This window comes from Polyodon spathula, chromosome 4 (assembly GCF_017654505.1).
Source record: "Polyodon spathula isolate WHYD16114869_AA chromosome 4, ASM1765450v1, whole genome shotgun sequence".
Lineage (NCBI taxonomy): Eukaryota > Metazoa > Chordata > Actinopteri > Acipenseriformes > Polyodontidae > Polyodon > Polyodon spathula.
In genome coordinates, this window is record NC_054537.1 from 64,093,332 (window position 1) to 64,115,425 (window position 22,094).

A 22,094-nucleotide genomic window follows, 5' to 3' on the forward strand; every position below is an offset into this window, starting at 1 on the left:
CATAATGATATCAACACTTTATTTAAAACCCCTTATTTATGTAGTTGTCCAACTACTATACTATCATGTTTTGTCGTGTAAGTTTTATACACGCCCAAATTCCTCTCTCCCACACCCAATGTTCAGGTCCTAAGGAAAAGGCACGTTTCTGAGAGTGTGCTGTTAATTATAGCGTTACTGTAATCTGTATCCATCTGTGTTATTCCCCATGCACTTACTGAAAGAAATGGACCATAGTTTTTTTTTTGTTTTTTTTTTTTTTTTTTTTTGGCACTATGTATTATTTATTTTAGGCTGTCTGTCTCCAAATACAGTATACAAATGCCCATAACCACTAGGTTTTGTTTAATACTAGGACCATGGTGTGGTAGCATAGAATACAATAGAATAGAATAGAAACTTTGCATACTAGTAATATCTTTGCACAATGCCAATCTTGCATCAAACTAGGAAGACACTCCCTGAGGACTCGGTGGTCGGACGTTTCTGTCTGGACTCGTTTTCAAAATGGAATATACCATTTTTAGTTAATTGATTTCCATAAATAAAGACAAACCCTTTTTATACACACAAACAATATAAACAATGTAATTTATAACAATTAAATTCGTTTTTGTTTGTTTTCGCCTTGTTTCATTACTACAGTGTATGCAGATGATTTTTGTCTTACATCCCGTCTTCCCACTAGAATGGTAGGTTCCACGGAAGCTGTGTGGAAAGGAGGCATCCCATTCCATGGTAACAGAAGCTGGCGTAGCAGGGAACAGACTGAACAGACGGTGGCATGGATAAGGCAGCGGTAGTAAAACTAGGGGCAGTGGCAAGTGCCAGTGTGTGTGCCCTCTTTGGTGGCGTGGTCTTAGCCCAGTACATCTTCACAAAGAAGAAGAAAGCGGGCCGGAAGACCAAGATCATTGAAATGGTGAGTAGCGTTTAGCCCTTGTCACATATGATGGATGCAATCACAATGCTTAGCCACTTCTCGTGTTTTAATCCAGCCTCATAAGCCAAATTGTTCTATATTCAGTACGTTATGTGTTGACTGACAAGTCTAAAACAATGTGTTTTGTACAAGAAATATAATCTAGTTACGTAAATAAAGTAGCTGTTCTCATTTAAGAAAAATCTTAGGGCATTACAGGGTTAAAATTGTATGAATAATCGCTTGTGTAACTGTTTAGTACGCAACGGGTTAATAACAATACAGTATAAGGCCTGCTGTCTGCCTGTAAGTACTGCGTGCGGGTGTAGATGACAATAAAAATAGCAATGACATTAGAGGTCACCCTGGTCCAAGATTGTCCTAAGTGGGTTCAGCTGGCAAACACGTGCCTTTAATTAATGTAGGTGATTTTCTTTGTAGGGAATCGGTGTCACAGTGTGGACATCGTTGAAGATAATGCTATGTAATGAATTCAAAAGAAAATCCAGTGTCCAGCTATCGAATAATATTGTGCAAAGAAGATATGTTAGAGGTTTGCTGAATGAACGGCTTTATTCTCCAAATTGATTCTGAACAACATATGTATTTTATGTTTACTGAAACTTTACAGTGTTAACAGTCCTGCATTTGATTGATGCAGTGAGTATGTTGTATTCGTGTGGTTGGTTTTGACTTAACATTTAAGGCAGTAGTATTTTGTTAGGTCTGCATCAGTCCCAACAGCAGTAAACAGTTTGTGTTACCATAGAAACGCATTTAAGCGTGATTTCTATTAAGGTTTCGATTATTAAGTGTTTGGTACGTTCTTAAGCAGGAACACCTCATCAGTTTTACTCCCAAAGTGCTTGGGAAGATTGTTTCAAAATAGTGGCGTTTATATGTAGCTACTTCAGTGTTGGAATTATTGCTAGTAGGCCCATCGTTTTTGATCAATCAAAAGTGGTTTATTTAAAACAAGCACAGTGATTTTAGCAATAGGGTATATCTAGTCAGTTACTCAAAATATGACATTATTAAATAGGATAGACCTGTTTAACAATTGCCCTGTTCTTGTGCTGGACACCTTTGTCTTTGTAATAATGTAACATTATTACATCACCATTGTGAAGCATTCATTTACAAAAACAAAGTGAAGTGACATTACTTGCCTGGAACAAGTGCAGTATACAAACCGAGATTTTTCTGGGTGCTCAGTGTTGCCATCTATTGTGGAAAGAGATACAGTCCTATAGCGTTTCGGCAGGTTTGACAGGGGGGTGAGTAAAATTTAAACATACTGGATACAATAGTGGAGTAAAGGGGATCACTGCTGACCTTTTAGACAGAATGTGGGTCAGTGGGCTGCATTATCTTTGACATGTGACACGTGGTAGATAGTATTGTGAACATTTTACCCTAGGGTCAGTCCAGCTCAAGTGAGCCAGTTTCTGGGGAGGTGTTTCATCTATTTGTAGTTGATGATAAGTAAAACCCATTATTGGAGTAAATGGTGCCAGGGTATCATGTGGAAGAATGTGTCTGTAGCTTGCAAAAAATGAGAGTTCTGACCTACACAACATAACATTGATTTGATAAGTTTCATTTTAAGGCTTGTTGAAAAGATTTTGTGTGATGTTATTTTGTGGTAGACCGTGTACTGCGCTTGTCCGGGCATGTGCTAATCATTTTATCTCAGAAAACAAGGAAACAACCGTTGGAAAGGGCTGTGTTGTACTGAGTTTGGGCCTTAAAGTTATTTTTAATATCTTTTTTTTTTTTTTTTTTACAATTCAGCAAATTTATGTGACCTTTAACTCCTGAGCAACAAATTGGGTTATCTAAAATTGTAAACATTTATGATTTTGCAGTTGAACTACAGTTTGTCTTGTTTGTAGTGTTATGTGCAGTAGTCAATCACAGCATTGACAGTACCATTAAACAGGTACACGTACCACATTTTGGCCCGACACTGGTAATGTAACCAATTTGGGAGAAGACAAACACTGTGTGGGTATTTTTCCCTCAACAAAGTAATCGTTTGGCATAATTGAAAAGAGGTTTGATAGCAGGTAAGGGGGTCCCTATTTGCAATCTGAATGGCTGATGAATATGGTGGGATGTATCATTAGATAATGATAGCAAGCTCAGCAAACTAGTAAACTGTGATACTGTACCAAGGAACTGCATTGTGATGAGGACAAGTAAAGGGAATCAGTGACTCTTTCAAGTAGTGGTGGGCAGCAATATGAACATTTTATATAGATATAGTGAATGTATTCAGAGATCAAACACCTAAAATAAATATATATATATATATATATATATATATTTTTTTTTTTTTGTTAAATGAAATCACATCTTATCACAAGGCGAGGCATCTGCGATGTTGACACGCCAACTTTCTGTGCCAGAGCAGCCTGAGAAACCACAGGAGTTTCCACCTCTTTCAAGAGTCCAACCTGGTTTATGCAAGTCACCGCGTAATCACGTACTCACTGCACTGTGCTACACGGCTTGCCTTGCTGTGAAAAGCGATCTCCGTTCATCGTTTGAAAAATACTTTATCCCAATTAAACGACATAAATAGCACTGGGAAGAACCGTCTTCCAGAGTTGCATCCCATTTCATCTGACGTCCCAATTAGCAGTATACGATTAGGCGGCGCCGACTTTATAGACATGAAATTGTAAACATTAACATGATACAGACGTTAGCAGATATTAGCATTTGAAAATCGCTAACATACATTAATTTCACGGTGCCTTGTTATGTAATATCCATAGAGTTATCTTTTACGATTCCATCATCAGCCACCTCAAAACATAGTCATAGTAATATTTCTATACTTCACTGCGCAGTTAAGTAATTTACAATTACTTAATTTGCATTACAATGCATTTGGAACCCTAATTGCACTTTGGTTCTGATACAGTTGCACACATTGTTATAGACAGAAAGCTGATTTCCAGTGCTATTCAATGTGTCTGCAAGTGAAGTATCCACACCACTGCACTGTACCTGGTTCTCTATGCTTTTACAGCAGCTGACTTTTATGTGGGTTCTGAAGTGTGTTCAGGTGTTTCCATGCCAACTTGACAAAGCCAAATCTGAGATAACAAAGTCAGGATTTCTTTTTTCTTTGTATTACACTTCCATGCATCTGTTGATGTCTTGAGCAACTGTCTTGCAATTGTGGGCAGACTGAGAAGGGCTGAGGACAGGCACTGCTGGAATCCAGAGCCCTCAGGGAATCCCTTTCAGGAACAGGGAGTCCCCACTGTTGTCATTCAAAAGAGATCTGTGCCCAGGGAGCATGCAAATGACACCTCCTGAAGTGAGTTTTAGCACCACCGTACCGGGATGCACAAAAACATTGTGCTGTACAAGACCTACCGAGCCATGGAAAGAGACTGCTGCAGCTCCCATTGAGCGATACTTTATAACGCATGCAGGTTGGAATGTCAGTGCCCTGGATGAGAGAAAAATATACGTCCAATCATCGCCTTTTAAAACACTCAAAGGGCAAGTTAATTGCCGTTGATTGATGCTCCGTTGTAATGGTGAGGGAAGGACAGCTTTTCTTGTTTTGAAATCAACGCTTTAATGAATAGGTACCTTGTTTTATGGGCTAGTACTGGGACGCAAGGTTACTGCTCAGCTCAGTAGGGTTCCACAGTTCATTACAATGTCCGTCAATGTCTGTCCTCATCACAATGTCCTTCTGGACAGATGTCCCGCTTCCCCAAGCTCTTTTTCTTGTCTTCTAATCCCCCTGATCAGTACATTGTGTTTGAGAAACTGCAGAGGCTGAAAACCCCCAATGCTTCTTTTTCTTTTAATCTCCACTCTGCTCTCCGGCTCGAAGACACAGACGTTAAGCTAACTGACAGAGAAACAGATATTTCATACAAACGTTTCAGAGATTGTCTTCTTCCATCTACAGAGGCTCCACAACAACTACAAAAAGATTACAATAAACCATGTTGTTGAAGCCGACACCCTGGGATCCTTCAAGAAGCTGCTTGATGAGATTCTGGGATCAATAAGCTACTAACAACCAAACGAGCAAGATGGGCCGAATGGCCTCCTCTCGTTTGTAAACTTTCTTATGTTCTTATGTTCTTATGTTCAATTTAATCTTACGCTGCTCTGCGTGTAAATGCTGACTCATGACACCTCTAAAACAAAGTATTAAGTATGGTGTAATGCCGAATTTTGCATTATTTTGAGAGGTGTTTTGATGTTTTTATACTGTTGTGATGTCTAAAATGCACATCTTGCTCATAATAGTTCACCCCTCGAATAAATGAATAATATCATAAGTAAACACGCAGACAAAATGAATTGAACCGCTGACTCATGCTCACATCTCAAAATAAAGCAGGTAGCAAAATTCGACACGACCCAGTCAACACTTTACTGATGGTCAATTGTGCCAAACTTAATGTAGTATGCAAATAGCGTTTGGTACCTAAATGCAAATCAATGGAATAAAATGATTACATAATACTTTAGTGTGTGGTGTTTCTTTTGCCTACAAGAATGACAGTGATTTGTATGTATATGGATTATTGCATCTTAAATCTTAATATAAAATAAACTTGATTCTACTGCTTTTGTAGTTTAGCAGTATTAGCAATAAAAAGTTTGTCTCTGCAAGCTTTCTGTACAACAATTTTCTTTTAAATACCATGATATCGATGTTGATTCTTGCCACAGTTTTAAAATTCAAATTCAAAGAAACCACATTTAACAACAATTATCTCACAAGATAGTATTGGGAAAGTCCTTTACAAATTTAAATTGATATTAATGTACATCAATATATAAAGGAGGCAGTGTGGTCCAGAGGTTAAAGAAAAGGGCTTGTAACCAGGAGGTCCCCGGTTTAAATCCCAGCTCACTCACTGTGTGACCCTGAGCAAGTCACTTACTTGTGCTCTGTCTTTCAGATGAGGCATTGTTGTAAGTGACTCTGCAGCTGATGCATAGTTCACACACCTTGTCTGTGTAACACAGAATCACTGCAAATACAAAAAAGTTAAGAGAGATTAATTTTGGCGGAGATACACATGAATAGCCACATTTGGAGTTTAGCTGTATGTCTTGTACAGTAAGTACAACCCCTCTCAACATATCTACATACCAAACACAAACAACATTTACTAAAATTACTACCATGCTACATTAAGTCCACTGAAATGGAGTTTGTTATTCTAGTCGTGTCTGTTTAAACCCAGTCACCCTGATCAGGAGAAGTACATATAGGTCTATAATGTGTTTTTCCAGCCAGAAAAAATTCACGCTTATTTTTTTTTACTCAACTTTTAGGAATTTGTAGTGGCTCACATGCTCTTAAATTTAAAATGTACGTTCACGCAAGCACATTTGTTGTCGCATATACGGCCAAATTACTGGCACTGTAGAGCCCTGTTGTTATGTTGTTTTCTTTCCAATTTTAAGTCACCGCAGTTATTATTATTGAAGTGTACTTGCCACTGTGTGTTATTGTTTTCTGTAAAACACTGATATCCTGTCACTTAAGAAAATGCTTAATGCAAAGCTTGTTTTTATTACGCGGGCCGGAGACATGTGCTTACAACTGCATTGTCATATTTTCTGCATTTTCATTAAATTCTCAAATTAATACATCGAAACCCAGGAAGTAAAAAAAGACCCAGATAGCTTAAAACCCTAATATATATTTAAAATTAAAATCCATATATGATTTTCAATGTTTTTGAGTTGGAGCTCACAGATTACACATTGACACTGCCAGTGAACACGTTTAATTGAAAATTCTTTGAAGCGCGGTCATATTGAGCCCAAACAGCATCTCTCACTCTGTTTGCCCGTCATTAACCAATGATAAGGTACATCTTTCTCATGGCTTAGTGCTGTGAGGTGCACAGTAAAAAGAATGACAACATTATGATAATGAGTCATTTTCTCGCAGGACAAGATTACAGATAATTCGACAGAACGGGCCAGCTGATGCTGAGCAGGTTTGTGAATGGGTTGTGGATCAGATGTGCTGGTGCTGACGGACACCAGTGGCAATGACGAGTGGGCACATAGGCAACTTTTCCCATAAGTTTTTTTAAATTTGAGAGGCATTGGGGGAAGTGGCTTGGGCACTGCCGTACCATATGTAGTTTCCAATCTCAACTTTCAATCTCAAATTCACTGTTTTTCCAAAAAAAAAAAAAAACGTCCCCGTTTCCCCCACCATTTGTATATGCATGTCTTCTGCCATCTTGACAGTGTAGCATGGTGGCGATGTGGTTTTTGAACACTGTTTGGTGCTGTGCTCCAGTGTCTTGGCGCCATGCATACTGGCAACTGGCACATCCTGAAGAAATAGGCCTATTGTAGCAAGGTAGAACTTCCCTACCGCTAAAGACTTAAACTCCAAAGACTTTCAGGTTTGCCTGCCCAGGAGGCTTAATTGGCTGATTGGCCAGCATGAGAATGCAGCAAATGGCTTTCTTATGAATGATTGGAATTATCCCCCTAGCTTGCCATCTTCACCCACTGCACACACCCCATCCTCAATACACCACCTCATCATAAAATTATCCATGTCATTTATCATGCTGTAAGAATGTACCCTGGTTACAACCAGAACTCTAAAAACACAGGGCATCATTTCTACCAGTTTTAGATAGTCTGTTCTTATGGGATTTTATCGCAAGCTTTGCTTGACCCAGGAGAAAATGAATCCGGGCACACCGCTGACGATATTTAAAAGAATACTTGAAATGAATAACTCTTTAGTAAAAAGCACCCAAGGTTCGTCAGCAGGCCTTCTAGAAAAATAAAAAAGGCAGGCGTCGTGGGCAGTCTGTGAAAAGGTGGAACACTGTTTCCACGACTGGGCAGAAGGGGCACTGCTCCCCCACACCGGGGTCAACTCAGCTCAACCAATGGTTCATGGCGACAATGCCATGCAGCACTTGCCACTGCAGGTCCCCGGAGCGCTTAGGCAGAGGCATCTTGTACAGCACCCTCCAGGATGGCAGCAGAGACTCCTCCATCACACAGTGCTGTATAGCTGCCTCTTTTCTACAGAGTGAAACTGTAAATTAGTCTCTTCATTCACGGATAACAGCATCCCGGGTCGCCCCCCCCCCCTCCGGCAGCGCAGAGGAGAGCAGCACCGAGGGGAAATAAGGCTCACGCTCTGGGGCCTGCCTCTCTGAGTAGCACCACGCCACAAACTCCAACACTGCTGGGCTCAGGGAGGCTCGGATCTCTCCCAACACTCTCTCTATGAAGCGCACAGAGCGCAGGACACACACTGCAGTAAACTCGGCCCCAATCTTCCATTACCACTCAGTCCAGTCTACTGTTTAGAATTAAAAGCATCAATGTTAAAAATTATATTAAAAAGCAAAGGTTCCACAAAAATAAAACATGTACAGAGGCTTTCCTCTGTCCTTAAAATCTTAACTAACTCCCAGACATTTAACATGATCCTGTAAAAGCTTTCCAGCTTAGTACAGAAATGTTTATATAAACTCCAGAAATGTTTATAGAATTCAGCCGGCAGCCTATCCAGACCAAGTGCTTTTCCATTGAAGAGCTGTGTGACGGCGGTTGTGAGCTCCTCCAGTGTGATGACCGTGTCCAGACCGTGGCTTTCCTGCTCACCCAAGCGAGGGAGACCTTCTAACAGCCACTCCTTCTCCTGCTGGTCACAGCCCTCAGACCAGTACAGACCTGAATAAAATTTCACTGCGGCCTGACGAAGCTCCGCAGGGCTGGAGACTTCTCTTAAAATCATTACAGCAACCGTTTATGTTTAAAGAACTCAATAAAAATGTTTCCGTCAAGGAAGAAAACTAAAATGACAAGAAGTACAATAAACAAGAGCAAAAGCTTTAAAATTGAATTGATCCATTAAAAACCCTTTGAGTACTCAACCATTTTTCTAGCAGTGCTTACAAACTTTCTCAAACAAAACCTCTTTTTCCTGTCAAACTCCTGTAAACTCTCTTTTCTTAACAGTACATTAGCAAAGACTAAAAACAATTTCAGGTCAGGAAAGAAGTGGAATTTCAACTCCCCTTTTACCCTTTGTGCTGTCCATAAAATTAATAAACTGTTCAAGCGAATACAGTTTTTTTTTTTTTTTTTTTTTTTTGGGTACACTGACCTGGATGTCGGACAGCATTGAGGTGTCTGAGAGCTCTCCCTCCTCATCCTCGTCCTCTCCCGCAATCGCCTCCCATTCCTCGGCCAAATCCTCCTCTTTGGCTCCCAACTCGTCTTCCTCCGGGCCAAGAGGACTCAGCTGAGGGCAGGGCTATGGCATCACTAGTGAGCCCGCTGCCTTTTAGAGACTGATGGACCAGGTTTTACGCCCACATCATGAATATGCAGCAGTGTATATTGATGATGTGGTGATTTACAGCTCCACTTGGTGAGAGCATTTGGCTAGGATTACAGCCGTCCTTCAGTCTCTAGGGGCAGCCCGGCTAACAGCCAACTTGAGAAAATGTGCGTATGCCAAATCGGAGACTCAATATTTGGGATTTTTAATGGGAAATGGAAGGGGAGACCCGTGGTCACCAAAATCCAGGCTTAGGTCGATGCGGTGATCCCCAAAACCAAGACTCAGGTGAGATCAGTACTGGAATTAGCCAGTTTTTACCGCTGCTTTATCCCCGAGTATGCCACAGTGGCTAACCCTTTAGTCTAACTCACCAAAAAGAGTGCTCCAAATTTGATTAAATGGTCAGCTGAGTGTCAGGGCGTTTGATACTATTAAGCGTAAACTTTGCCAGGCCCCCACTCTTATTACACCTGATTTCACCAAGAGATTCATCCTCCACACCGATGCGTCGCACATGGGTTTAGGTGCAATCTTGTCACAAAAGGTAGACTGAGTAGAACACCCGATACTGTATCTCAGTAAAAAGATGCTACCTTGGGAGCGCAACTACTCCGTAGTCAAAGGAGTATTTGGCTATTAAATGGGCTACTAACTCCTTACGATCTTACCTGCTGGAACATTCATTTGATCTTGTCACAGACCACGCCCCACTAATGTGGTTAAGCACAATGAAGGACAGTGATGCCCGGATAACTCGGTGATAAACTTAACAATTTTGTGAGGTTTTTGTGTCTGTTAGTAATTTGTCTTGTTTGTAAATTACCAAATGGCTAACACGTTTCCAGAGCTGTCGCCTTGGGAACAACACTTCACCGCTATCGTGAAATAAACTTGTATCACCCACCACTAGCACTACTGCACGCACCCTGCACTGGTGACCGTATATGTTATATTGTGGGGCAGATATTATTGTTTATTATTAGGGACTGCGATCCTGTTGTTATTTACTCCATGCAGTACGCATTGTTGTGTATTGCCAGGGGATTATTGTTTGGTCGCCAGACCTGGATACAATTAATAAAATACTTTCCAAACCGGATTGCAATCTTCTCTGTCTGTTTCATTCACCCACTGCATCACTCTTGCACCTGCGTCCACTCAGCCACTTTGTCACACAGGTCACCTTATTTTCACCTGCCATAGCAAAATTCAGCAGCGAGCACAGAAAAAAAATCAACACTGGAAAATAATGAAATACAGTCAATATTCCAAAATACTTCTAGTAGTGTAAATCTCAGTTAAGTTGATTGAGCAATTCTGAAGTAGGCAGTGTTTAACAAAACGCTATGTGAAGGTTACAGAATCCGTAGATCTACTGTAATAGCCCTTTAAATGCAATTTGGTTCAGTTCAAAACCTTCCATGACAATGTTCAACGTACTGTAGTACATTATCTAACTGACAGCTTCATCTACTGCAATTCACAAAATGCTAGAGAAAGATGTTTTACAGCATGTCAAAGCTTACTTTTTAACTGTATTTCATATAAAGTAGTTGCAGCTTGCACTGTAAGTTTGTAAGCTGTTATTCTGCCTTTCTAACAGTGCTCGTGTTCAAATGCTTCAAATAGCTGTGCTAGCATCACACTGTTCTCAGCTTGCATAGGATTAGCCTGGCTATTTTTGTTAACGCCCTCAAATAGCCTTGCGCTATATTCCAGTTGTTCTTGCCTACAGTACAGAGGTTACTGGTAAGCCTGTGCAGTGTTTGCATGTGAAACCTGTCACTGCTTTTACATGTAGTCAGTTTTTCTTAGTGGTTACAGAGCTGACTGTGTCATATATTGAACTTGGCTAAAGATGTTTCCACTATTTTAAAGTTTACTGTGAGATAGTTTGTACTACAATATATTCAAATGTATTTTTTGTACACTACCGGTCAGAAGTTTTAGAACACCTCGATTTTTTTCCAGTTTTTATTGAAATTTACGCAGTTTAATGTCTCAATGTACTCTGAAATTAAAGCATAGAACAAATAAACAATTGGAGATAAAAAAAAATCATGGAATCATTTTGTTTAACAAAATGTAATCAAAATTTTTGACTCATCAAAGTAGCCACCTTTTGCAGATATAACAGCCGAACATACTTGTGGCATTCTTTCTACAATGGAAATCAAATATTGTTCGGAAAGTTCTTCCCAACACTGTTACAGAAGTTCCCACAAATGTGTTGCACTTGTAGGTTGCTTTGCTTTCACCCTTCTGTCCAGTTCATCCCAAACCAGCTCGATGGGGTTTAAGTCTGGAGACTGTGCTGGCCATTCCATGATTTGAAGCCTACCATCTTGTTCTTTTCTTCTAAGGTAGTTCTGACATAGCCTGGAGGTATGTTTTGGGTCATTATCTTGCTGTAAGATGAACCCTTGACCAACTAGGCATATACTAGAGGGTATTGCATGGCGCTGCAAAATGCTGTGGTAGCCGTTTTGGTTGAGGGTGCCACTCACTCTGTGTAAGTCACCGACTCTGGATCCAGCAAAAGAGCCCCAGACCATCACGCTTCCTCCTCCATGTTTGACAGCTGGTGTCATCCTTTCGCGTACTCAATGGCGTACAAAAACACTGAGTGATGAACCGACGATTTCAAATTTTGATTCATCGGTCCATAAGACCTTCTTCCGGTCTTCAGTAGTCCACTGGTGGTACTTCATGGCCCAGGCAAGCCTCTTTTTCTTATTTTACCATCTTAGCAATGGCTTTCTTACTGCCGCTCAACCTGTCAAACCTGCAGCTCGAAGTCTTCTCTTCACAGTTGAAACTGAGACTTGCTTACTTCGACCAGTGTTAAGCTGTGCTTGAAGCTGTTGTCCTGTGAGCCGCCTATCATGCTGTTGACTCTCAGAAACTTGTCTTCTGATTTTGTTGTAGCTTTGGGTCTCCCAGACCCCTTCCTGTCAGAGTTTCCTCCAGTTTCCAAGTGCCTTTTGATGGTATAGGAAACTGTACTCCCTGACACCTTGGCTTTCTTTGCAATTTCTCTAAAGGAAAGACCTACACTTTTAAGGGTTATAATGGTCTGTCTGTCTTCCTTTGTTAATTGCCTTCTTCTCGCTATTATGATAGCAATATACTACTTCCTGCAGTACAATACTGTCCAAATAATGCTTAAGAGGGTGTAGTAACACAGTCTGTTCCAACACTGCTTTTATACAGACAGAGGGTTTGTAAGTAATTAACAAAAGTTGGGACACCTGTAGGAATTGTTAGCATCAACTTTCAAGGCTTAATTTACTTCCATTGCTGCAGAACAGCTGTAAGTTGTTAACCCATTACTTGTTCCCTGAAAAAGGCCTTTTTGTATAACTCTGAACTGTACATTATTTTTCAGTTTTTGGTAACCTAAACTTTTTTTTTTTTTTTTTTTTTTTTTAAACCTCTGGCAGTTTACTGCTTACCTTTGTACCATTTCAGGTTATTCACTGGACTTGAACTGCTTAAATTTCAATAACAATTGGAAAAATGGGGGTGTTCTAAAACTTTTGACTGGTAGTGTATATAGATTCAAATTTGAACACCAGACTTGAAGCACAGACTTTTGTACTTAATCTATGATATTCTATAGTGTCCTAACATGAACACATCATTCTGAGGGATGCATTTTATCTCCAAGTGTTAGGGTGGTTTTGTGCAGTCCAGTAAAGAAAGTTATACTTCTTAAAATACTGAATCCAACCTGATTCTTGGTCTTGTAATTTTCACAAATATACAAAGTGCATTTTTACAGTTTTTATTAATATGAACAAATGAGCAATTTCTGTCCTGTGAAACAATTCTGTAAGCTTTACTGGGATGTGTTTATTAATGCTATGCAAGGGTTTTTCAGGTATCACTGTTCCCGCTGGTTAAGTAACTCAAACCATCTCCTGATATTATGCACTGTAGTGTTTGCTTAATTACATGAGGGCCATTGCCCTGATCCGCTCTGGGGTTTAAACACCACAATGCAGTTTTTGGTTGTTGTGTTGAGATTGAGGTCTGGTTGATTTTGTTGGCAGCTTGTCGATGAGATTGTTGCTGTGGCTCTGGATGTTGCTCACCTCCTCAGCAGTCCACTGTTGGTCAGAGTCAAGGACAGACAAGTCAAGATTGATCGACACACAGGTACAGACTCAGCCGAACCTCAGTCCTGAGTGCTAGGGATCCAGGGATAGTCTTGTTCTGGTGTCCCTGTTCATGGGAACAGTCTATGCTAGTCTGTTTCTCTTTCCATTGTAGGACCAATTGTCTTTGTTAACCACACTGTGAAGTAACTCATCTGTGGAGGAATTAATTGACACATGTGATCCTAAATAGGTAGATAATGTAGATAATGTCTACCCACGTACTGAATAATATTGTATTGTGTAAATGGAGCAGTCCCAAGATTAAATGCTGCAGTATACAAATGGTATACAACATCTGTTGTGAGCTATAGCTATATATATATATATATATATTTACCCATAGAATATATCTAGATATATAATATATAATTATATAATTATATTAATTTACCTTCATTTTCATGTATATTTATTTTTCCTATGACTCTCAGTGACTCATTTGTTTTTTATCTGGCTTCCTGTTTTGGAGCCATCCAAAACAACAGCTGGTATTTAGCTTTGCCATTCAGCAAAGTTACAGTGCTAGACTAAAAAGGTATTAATTTACTGTCTCCCCAAAGCCACTCGGTTTTAAAGCATTGAATTACACTGTCTTAAGCAAAGCAACTGTGTCATGAACCGAAGCTATCTAAAACAAAATCTTTGAAATAGCAATGGGTTTGTTCTCTGAGTACAGTGCAATACTTGGAATCGTCTGGTACATTATGTGTATTTCTACAGTACCTGTCTTTAAATGTACAATAGTAGTTTTTTTTGTACTGCTTTTAATGGTTCCAATAGAACACTTTTATACTGATTTAGTATAAAGAAATTACGTGCCCATATTTTTTTTTTTTTTTTTTTTTTTTTTCTAGAGTGTTTAAGAAAATTACCTATGTCTGCTCTATACAGCTCAGTTGTTATTTTGGTGTCTCTGAGTAAAATGTCATTAGTGTACCAAAAAAGCACCATTTGGGAGAGAAAAAAGGTTAGTCAATGTGTATGCATTTTGTATAGTACAGGGCAGGCAGTTGTAGTTCCCATGCTGCGGGGTTGGCATTAACTACCATATGTTTCTGGTCGTTGCTAAGAGACGCAATGTAGGGCAGTTTTTTTCACTAAATCAATACACTGCAAAGTTACCTTGCTAATAACAGCCTTTCAGAATCTCAAAAAGGCAATTTACAACTGGGAAAAAAAGTTTATCAATGAAAAACTAACACCAGTGTGCAAGTACTGTAAGTTGGTTCTTTAATGACTTTCTACGAATCTGTTGATATGATGTTCTGCAAAGATAATTTTAACATCAAAATCCATCTGACAATAACATCAAGTATGAGAGAATCAGCGAGGCTCCCAAGCACTACAAACCACGATCCCAGACAGTATGAAATCTGCAGATAGCAGACAGGAATTTGTTGAAGATTTTGTTGCGGTGCGTGCTGAAGCCGATATTCCGCTGGAACATTTTACAGTATAGTCTGTCAAATCATAATTTTTGCCATTAAAATCCAGTTCTAATAAAATAAAATGTGAACATTTATTAGGGTACTTAATTTTTATCATTGTATCCAACAACTTTGATTTAAAACATCGGAAACACCCATTTTTTTACAAAGAAAAAAATGAAATCAGAAAAAAAATCATGTTTGATAAAACAGGATTAAATCTGGTAAGTATTAATTAAAATATTACACAATCAGACATAAATGTGACATACATTTTGTTTAGAAAACGGGGTATATTTTCAAAGTGTCAGTACTCTTATTTTCTGAAAAGAGTAAAACTTTTTTTTAAAAAAATACAATCTCTCTCCTGCAGCAGTCGATTACAGATGTACTATAAATCTCTTGATTTAATAAAGAACAAAAATTTATTGTGTGTTATATAAATACATCCTTGCACTTGTTTTGCAAAGGCCCGATGTAGGATTGTATTGCGAGAGAGTTGAAGAAACAGAAGCCAAAACACCATAAGCTTCATTTAAATACAGAAGGTGGTTGTTATGGCACAGGTAACTCTCTTTTAATGCAGCAGTTTGGTGTTTCGATAGATGTTACCAGTGCATATTAATCTGTTGGGTTAGGATTCGCAACAAATACAGCCATAGCAAAACACCATTAAATGAGAATTTGTTAACGGTGTCAGCACTAATCACATTCTGTAATTTACAATATTGTGGCAGTGGCTTTACTGTATCTACACAAATCCAGTTTCATCAAAGCTATATTATATTTGAATTTATATGGGTTTTTTTTTGTTTTGTTTTTTTACTTGTTTGGTTTTTTGTAGATGCCGGAGTTTCAAAAGAAAACAGTCCACATCAAGGACCCAGAGAGAGTGGAGGAGATTATCTGCGGCCTTATTAAAGGAGGAGCTGCCAAACTCCAGGTAGAGCAAATTACATTGACTTCCTTGCCTCTTCAGTGTCAAACAAGAAGTTAAAGTTAAGGTTACAGACAGTAGTGCAGTCTATTTTAATACATACAAGGACTTCTTAAAGTAATGAAGTCTGTCATGCACAGATTAAAACACACACACACACACACACACACGCCAAGCAGTTTTGGCATTAAACCCTTTCGCAGTTCTCGTGTCTAACCAATAGGCTGTGTGCTGCCTTCAACATTTCAGTGGGTTATATATATAGGGCTTCTGAATTTTTACTAATTTCATTTTTTGGTGCTTATTTTTAAATGTTTTAAGTTTGTTTTTGTTTTTTTGTTTTTTTTTTCTGGGCTTTAGTTTTCGGTTACTTGCCAAAATGCCTGCACTGGGAAAGATTGTTTTTGTTTCATTGTTTTTTTGTTTTTTTTTTAAATGAGAGTCGTTCCCTAAGAGTAAGGGATGTAAGTCATCGTGTAGCACTTAACTCATGGTCCAGTGTTTTATTGGCTACACACCAAATGGTTTACAAAATAAAAATGTGTGGCAGGGTGTGTTTTTATTTTTTTGTATCAGGGGTGTTTTATCGTTTTTTTTATCAGTTAAAACCGAAAATCAAAAGCCCTAGTTATATATTGGTATGCCACAGTAAACCAACCCTGATGTCACGTTATTCTATTATTATTGCAGCATTTTTTAATTTTAAGTTACTTGTATAACCATCTTAATTTTGTATCTTGGTCATTTTTCAGATTATTACAGACTTTGATATGACCTTAAGTAAGTTTGCCAACAATGGAAAAAGATGCCCGACGTGTCACAGTAAGTGTCTATTGCCTAAAGACACATACAGATACTGATTTTTATCATACTGCAATTTAAAAATGAGCTCTTTGAAAGGCAACATGTATATTTATATGTAAGGTTACTGACTGGAATTTTGTGCCACAAGTGATGAGGAATAAGCAAGTAACATAGTATTATCTTTGCATTTTGCAAATGAAAAAAAAAAGATGCATTTAATCTCAAAGCAGTGAAGATGGTTTCTTTTAAAATGAAACATTGTTTTACTTTTTTATGTAAAGTATGCTATATTAAAATCAGACACAAGAGTACATTATGTCATACAGTGCTTTGCTGAACAAAAGTCTTTTAAAGCACATACACACATATTTTGAATAGGCACCTCAGCACCTCAGTCCAGTCCATTCTGCCTGCTTATTGATAAATGCAGCCAGATAGCTTATTCTGTCTTCTCTGTTTTTTGTTGTTAAACAAAAGTTAATTAATTCAGTAACTGTTTCCTCTGCAGTGCACAGTAAGTAAGAGCATACTTTATCACAATACTGTAAATAAAATATGCAAACAGAATCACAAAAACAAGTAAACCAAAGTGTTTAAAACAAAAATATTATTTTACCAACAGACATTATTGACAACTGCAAAAGGGTCACAGAAGAATGCCGAAAGAAGGTAAGAACAAATCTGCTTGTATATCTTAATTCTAGCTGATATTTTTATTAAGGAGCAGAGAGTTAAAGATGAAATGTCATGTACAGTTTTTTTTTTTTTTTTTTCACTTATTTAATACGTTTTGTTAATTACAATATTTGAAAACATTGGCTGTACATACATGCCAACAGTCCCTATGTGGTCGGGACAGTCACGATTTTCCTAGCAAATATCCTGGTGCATAGGAAAAAAGTCCATTTTTATATTTACCCATAGGAAAAAATTCATTTATTCTGCATAGTAGAGTTAGTGGAAACCACATGCTGTGCTCTTCGTGTGACTGACACATCTGCTTATCACTAACTTATACAAAGGTAAGAGTGCTCATTATGTCTAATTTTACTGTCATGATGGTCGTGCTGTGTTGAGTTGGGGGGGGGGGGGGATACGTCTTTATGACAGTGTTTTTTGTGTATGACTCCTCCCATGTCTATGATGCGTATGACCCCCTCCCCCCAGAGACGAGGGTCCCACTGAACAGTTTCCAAATGTTAGCAAGTATGGCTGTATAGAAATATTTGAAAATATCAGCTGTCTTGAGCCAACCACCAAAAAGTCCTTTAACGGCCTACATATTGAAATACATTGTATACTATTTTCTACTTGTTCCTTGCAGCTCCTGCAACTTAAAGACACATACTATCCAATCGAAATAGACCCTAATCTGACTGTAGAGGAAAAGTTCCCATTCATGGTGGAATGGTAAGTTGCAAAAGGACCATTTTGTAAACTGGAAGCCACAACATTAGATAAATAACAAGTTGCTGTAATAATTATAGCGTACTTTTGATTTAAAATTCTGAATGCAAACTACAATGGTAGGGGATAGATGTTGTTGCCCAGTCACCAATTAAACGGTATTCGGGGTTAGGTCATTTATATCTGTATGTTTCTGCACACCATCGGTTTGGCAGGACTTTGAAGACCTTTACGTTCTCATTCAGCCTTGCTGTGCTGTACTCATTCATTTGCAGGTATTTCAAATCCCACACCTTACTGATCGAACAGGGTCTACAGAAAGATAAGCTTCCAGAAATCGTGAGGGAATCAGATGCCTGTCTAAGGTAGGAGAAGGTTATTTGTTTTTTCTTTTATCCGAATGTAAAGTATTCCAGACACTCCCATCACCTCTGTACAGTGCGAGTTGCTCAGTGCCATGTGGCCTTCTTAGTTGTCCTCAGGGCAACAGGCATGTTAGCAGACAGCCTCTTTATTCGAGTAATTGTAGACATATAATTACTGTACGTTGGTGATGTGTTTACCGGTGTGCTTGCTTGAATGTGTGGTTGGTTTGTCTTTTGGTGACGCATGTCTATGCTGTCACTGGCGGACTTCCTGTGAACAAGCTGTTGTATCTGAACTGCAAAACAAAATCTGAACAAACAAACTGGAACTGATTCTGACACATTTTTTCCCCAGAGTTAATAATAATGTAACACATTACAAAAACAAATGATCATGAGTAATCTTCTGTTGTTGAGTGATCTACTTGTACCATGTGTTCAGTAACTTTTTGTAATAAACATCCATGCAAAGTTTGAACAAATTAAAGCGAACTGTTAACATAACTTATTACACCTAATGCTGTTCGGATGTAGGTGAGCTACATTCTGAGAGCCTCAAGAATTTGTTTTAAAGACAAATGTCTTTTCCAAGTTTCATCTCAGTTGGTTAAACAGTTGTGTAGAATCTGTTGTCAACTGCTGTTTGTTATCAGTAGGGATATTCATTTATGGTTTAAACCAAGTCCTGACACCCATGCTTGTTCATTCACAGGGAGGGCTATGAGCATTTCTTCGATAAGCTCCAGGAGCACAACGTCCCCTTGTTTATCTTCTCGGCCGGGCTGGGAGATGTCCTGGAGGAGATCATTCGGCAGGCCGGGGTCTACCACCCCAATGTCAAGGTGGTCTCAAACTTCATGGAATTTGACGAACACGTAAGTCCAGAGATTATTTTTTATATTTCTATCGATATGTAATTGTGAAGAAACCTCTCTTGTGTACCTCCGGTTCATGGCATAATTAATCAAATAAAGTATCTGACATGTTATTAAATTTACATGATCATATTGTGTCAGTGGAATGAAATTATACTCTGAGATCAGCCGTGGGAAGCAAGCAGATATGAAGTTATTAAAACAGTACTGTCACATAAATAATGCGTTAAACCCGACTTGACAGTAAAGGTTGTGCTTTCTTTTAAAGGGCGTGTTGAAAGGTTTCAAAGGAGAGCTAATCCATGTGTATAACAAGCATGATGGAGCCCTGAAGAACACTGAATACTTCAAGCAGTTAAAGGACAACTGTAACATTATTCTCCTGGGAGACTCACTTGGTGACCTGAACATGGCAGATGGAGTGCCGAATGTAGAAAACATTCTCAAGATCGGCTTTTTAAATGATAAGGTATGGGAAGTTTATTGTCTTTAATAACAAAATTAAAGTAAGAGTTGGTTTAGTCAGGGGACAAATAAAGGGCTTCCGTCTTAGGATAATTCATTCCTACTGATTCCCTTTCACAGAATCTAAATAGTCAAGCAGCTTCATTATCCCCAATTTAAAACAGTTGCCTGGATATAAGCGAGTGTCCACAATTCAGCCAAAATCCCACAAAGAAGTACAGAATGTAGAATTGTCACAAAGGATATGCTGACAAATGACAGCAGCAGCTTTAAGAGGACAAAGCCATTTAGGCCCCTACTTTGTTAAATGTAAATCAATAAATTGATGTATTCCTACTTATAAATTAATTTTATGTCCAGCAAGTCGTATATATCATTAAGGTTAGAAATAAATTCGAACTGGGATTATATATAGAAAGCTGGATAATTCTACGAACTAAAAAAATCTTTATCAACTGAAGTAAATAAAATGTGAATATCTCATTGTCCTGTATCTTTTTCATGCCCAGGTGGAGGAACGCTTGGAAAAGTATTTGGACTCTTACGAAATTGTTTTGGTGAAGGATGAAACTTTGGAGGTGCCCAATTCCATCCTTCAGAAGATTCTTTAACAGTTGGCCTGGGCAGAAACACTGGACTGAGCAAAAGCTCCTTGCTGCCTTTTAAAAGACACTTTTGCCCCTTTTGATTTGCTGAATTCCAATGCATACCCCCAAAGACCTTTTGGATATTTTTTAAACATTGGTGTATTTATTGTTATCATAAAGCAGATGACCGTCTTTTACAGCTAGTTTTACCCTGTTTTTTTAAAATGGTGTTAAATTGATAAAGGAACATTACAAGACCAAACATACAAGAACCCCATAACCCACTGAATTATTCCTCTCTGCTTACTGAGATTTTAGACTAGGATAATATCAACACCTGTCTGTGTGCTCCTTCAGTAAGTTTAGAGCTTCCCTGATGTGTTTTTAGTTTGGTCAATTCAACCGACCTAATAGTGAAAATATATTCTTATTTGAATTGAATCAGTGGTGAGGCAGTGATTTAATGTATTATAATAAATATGAAATACAATGTTTATTTTGACTTAAAATAATACAAATTACATAGTTTTTATGTTAAATAATTGAAGGTATTTTCATATGCAGTGAAATCAAGCATTGATAAATATCTAGATGTTACTTTGTTTAATTGCAGTGTTCTATGTATTACACCCAGAAGGAGCAGCGGTCTGTGAGTGTGATTCATATGCAGTATGTCTCTGGGAAGTGCTATATTTATTTATTTATTGTGACTCTCCATATGAAATATTTTTTTTAAAGTGTTCAAATAGAAAATTTCACCCTACAAAAAAAAAAGCGTCATTTATTCTGATATACTGGATGCGGTATTAGTCTGGCAGCTACAATGCAAAACGATCAAGGCAAGAGTGACTATGATTAGCAGGTTTCTAATTTTCCTTTGTACATGCCTAGAGAATCCTCCTGTCAGGACTTCATTTTAATATACTAATGGTATTATGTACAAAAATACACTGCTTTTCTGCACTGTATATCTTGGCCAACTGTAAAAAGCACTTGGCTTTTAATTTTCACTGTGACCAAAGTGTCCACTCCATGTTGTATTTATTATGAGGGCAATTTGCCCACAGTGGAAAATCTGAACCCTTGTCTTATATTGTTCCTTTTATTCAAAACAAATCAACAAATACAAATAAGTAGTAATGTGCCTACTTCGTCTATGGGATTGCTACCACCTCCAAAAATTAAAACATTTTATCTTGGTTTTTATTATTGTTTAGTTGCCTTTTCAACTTAAGTTGTATTGTGGAAAAAATATAGACACTGATATAGCTGAGTGATTTTACTTATTTATTGTTTCTTCCTTGCATTTTGTTTTCAGTACTTATTCATAGCTGACTTGATTTGGAAAAATTATGCATTGCTTCCAGTACTATAGTGGTGCCCATAAGTATTCACACACTGTGCTTTCAGATTCTAAATGAATCATTCCTATATTTAGAAAAGGCTTGACGTCTATTTATCTTTATCAGAACGGCAAGGATCATTGAAGAGAAATTGCCTGGAAGTGAGCGCCAAAAATTAAATATTTACTCTCTAAGTTGTTTTAACTTTTTTTTTTTTTTTTCCCACATTCTAGTTTTTTCCATACACATGGAATCTTATGTGGGTCCGTTTTGTTAGTTTTAGGGTCATTTGTCTAATTTGAATCCATGGGAGTGTCATTACTCAACTTCAGTCTTCAGTATGTTGTTTAGCATTAGGAGAGGTTATTAATAATAAAAGATGACATTGTTCTCGCACATTAAAAAATTATGTAGTGGCGGGTTAGGATAATGAAGGCTGTTTCTATAGGATCGTTTGTCAA

At 38.2% G+C, this 22,094-nt stretch overlaps 1 protein-coding gene across 1 annotated transcript; it reads left to right on the forward strand.

Moving 5' to 3' along the window:
- Window positions 1-703: 703 nt before the first annotated feature.
- On the forward strand, window positions 704-20,567 carry LOC121314731 (cytosolic 5'-nucleotidase 3A). Its single transcript, XM_041248321.1, has 9 exons — window positions 704-922; window positions 15,695-15,793; window positions 16,540-16,609; window positions 17,214-17,260; window positions 17,916-18,001; window positions 18,274-18,363; window positions 19,076-19,238; window positions 19,507-19,707; window positions 20,213-20,567. The coding sequence occupies exons 1-9, from the start codon at window positions 785-787 to the stop codon at window positions 20,312-20,314; spliced, it is 996 nt and encodes a 331-aa protein (XP_041104255.1). The 5' UTR covers window positions 704-784; the 3' UTR covers window positions 20,315-20,567.
- Window positions 20,568-22,094: the final 1,527 nt, after the last annotated feature.

Bases quoted from the DNA above. Each gene is read 5' to 3' on its own strand.
- LOC121314731 (XM_041248321.1), top strand. From the start codon at position 785: ATGGATAAGGCAGCGGTAGTAAAACTAGGGGCAGTGGCAAGTGCCAGT. The intron at 15,794-16,539 runs GTAGAGCAAATT...GTCATTTTTCAG, and splicing joins GAGGAGCTGCCAAACTCCAG to ATTATTACAGACTTTGATAT. The intron at 16,610-17,213 runs GTAAGTGTCTAT...TTTTACCAACAG, and splicing joins AAGATGCCCGACGTGTCACA to ACATTATTGACAACTGCAAA.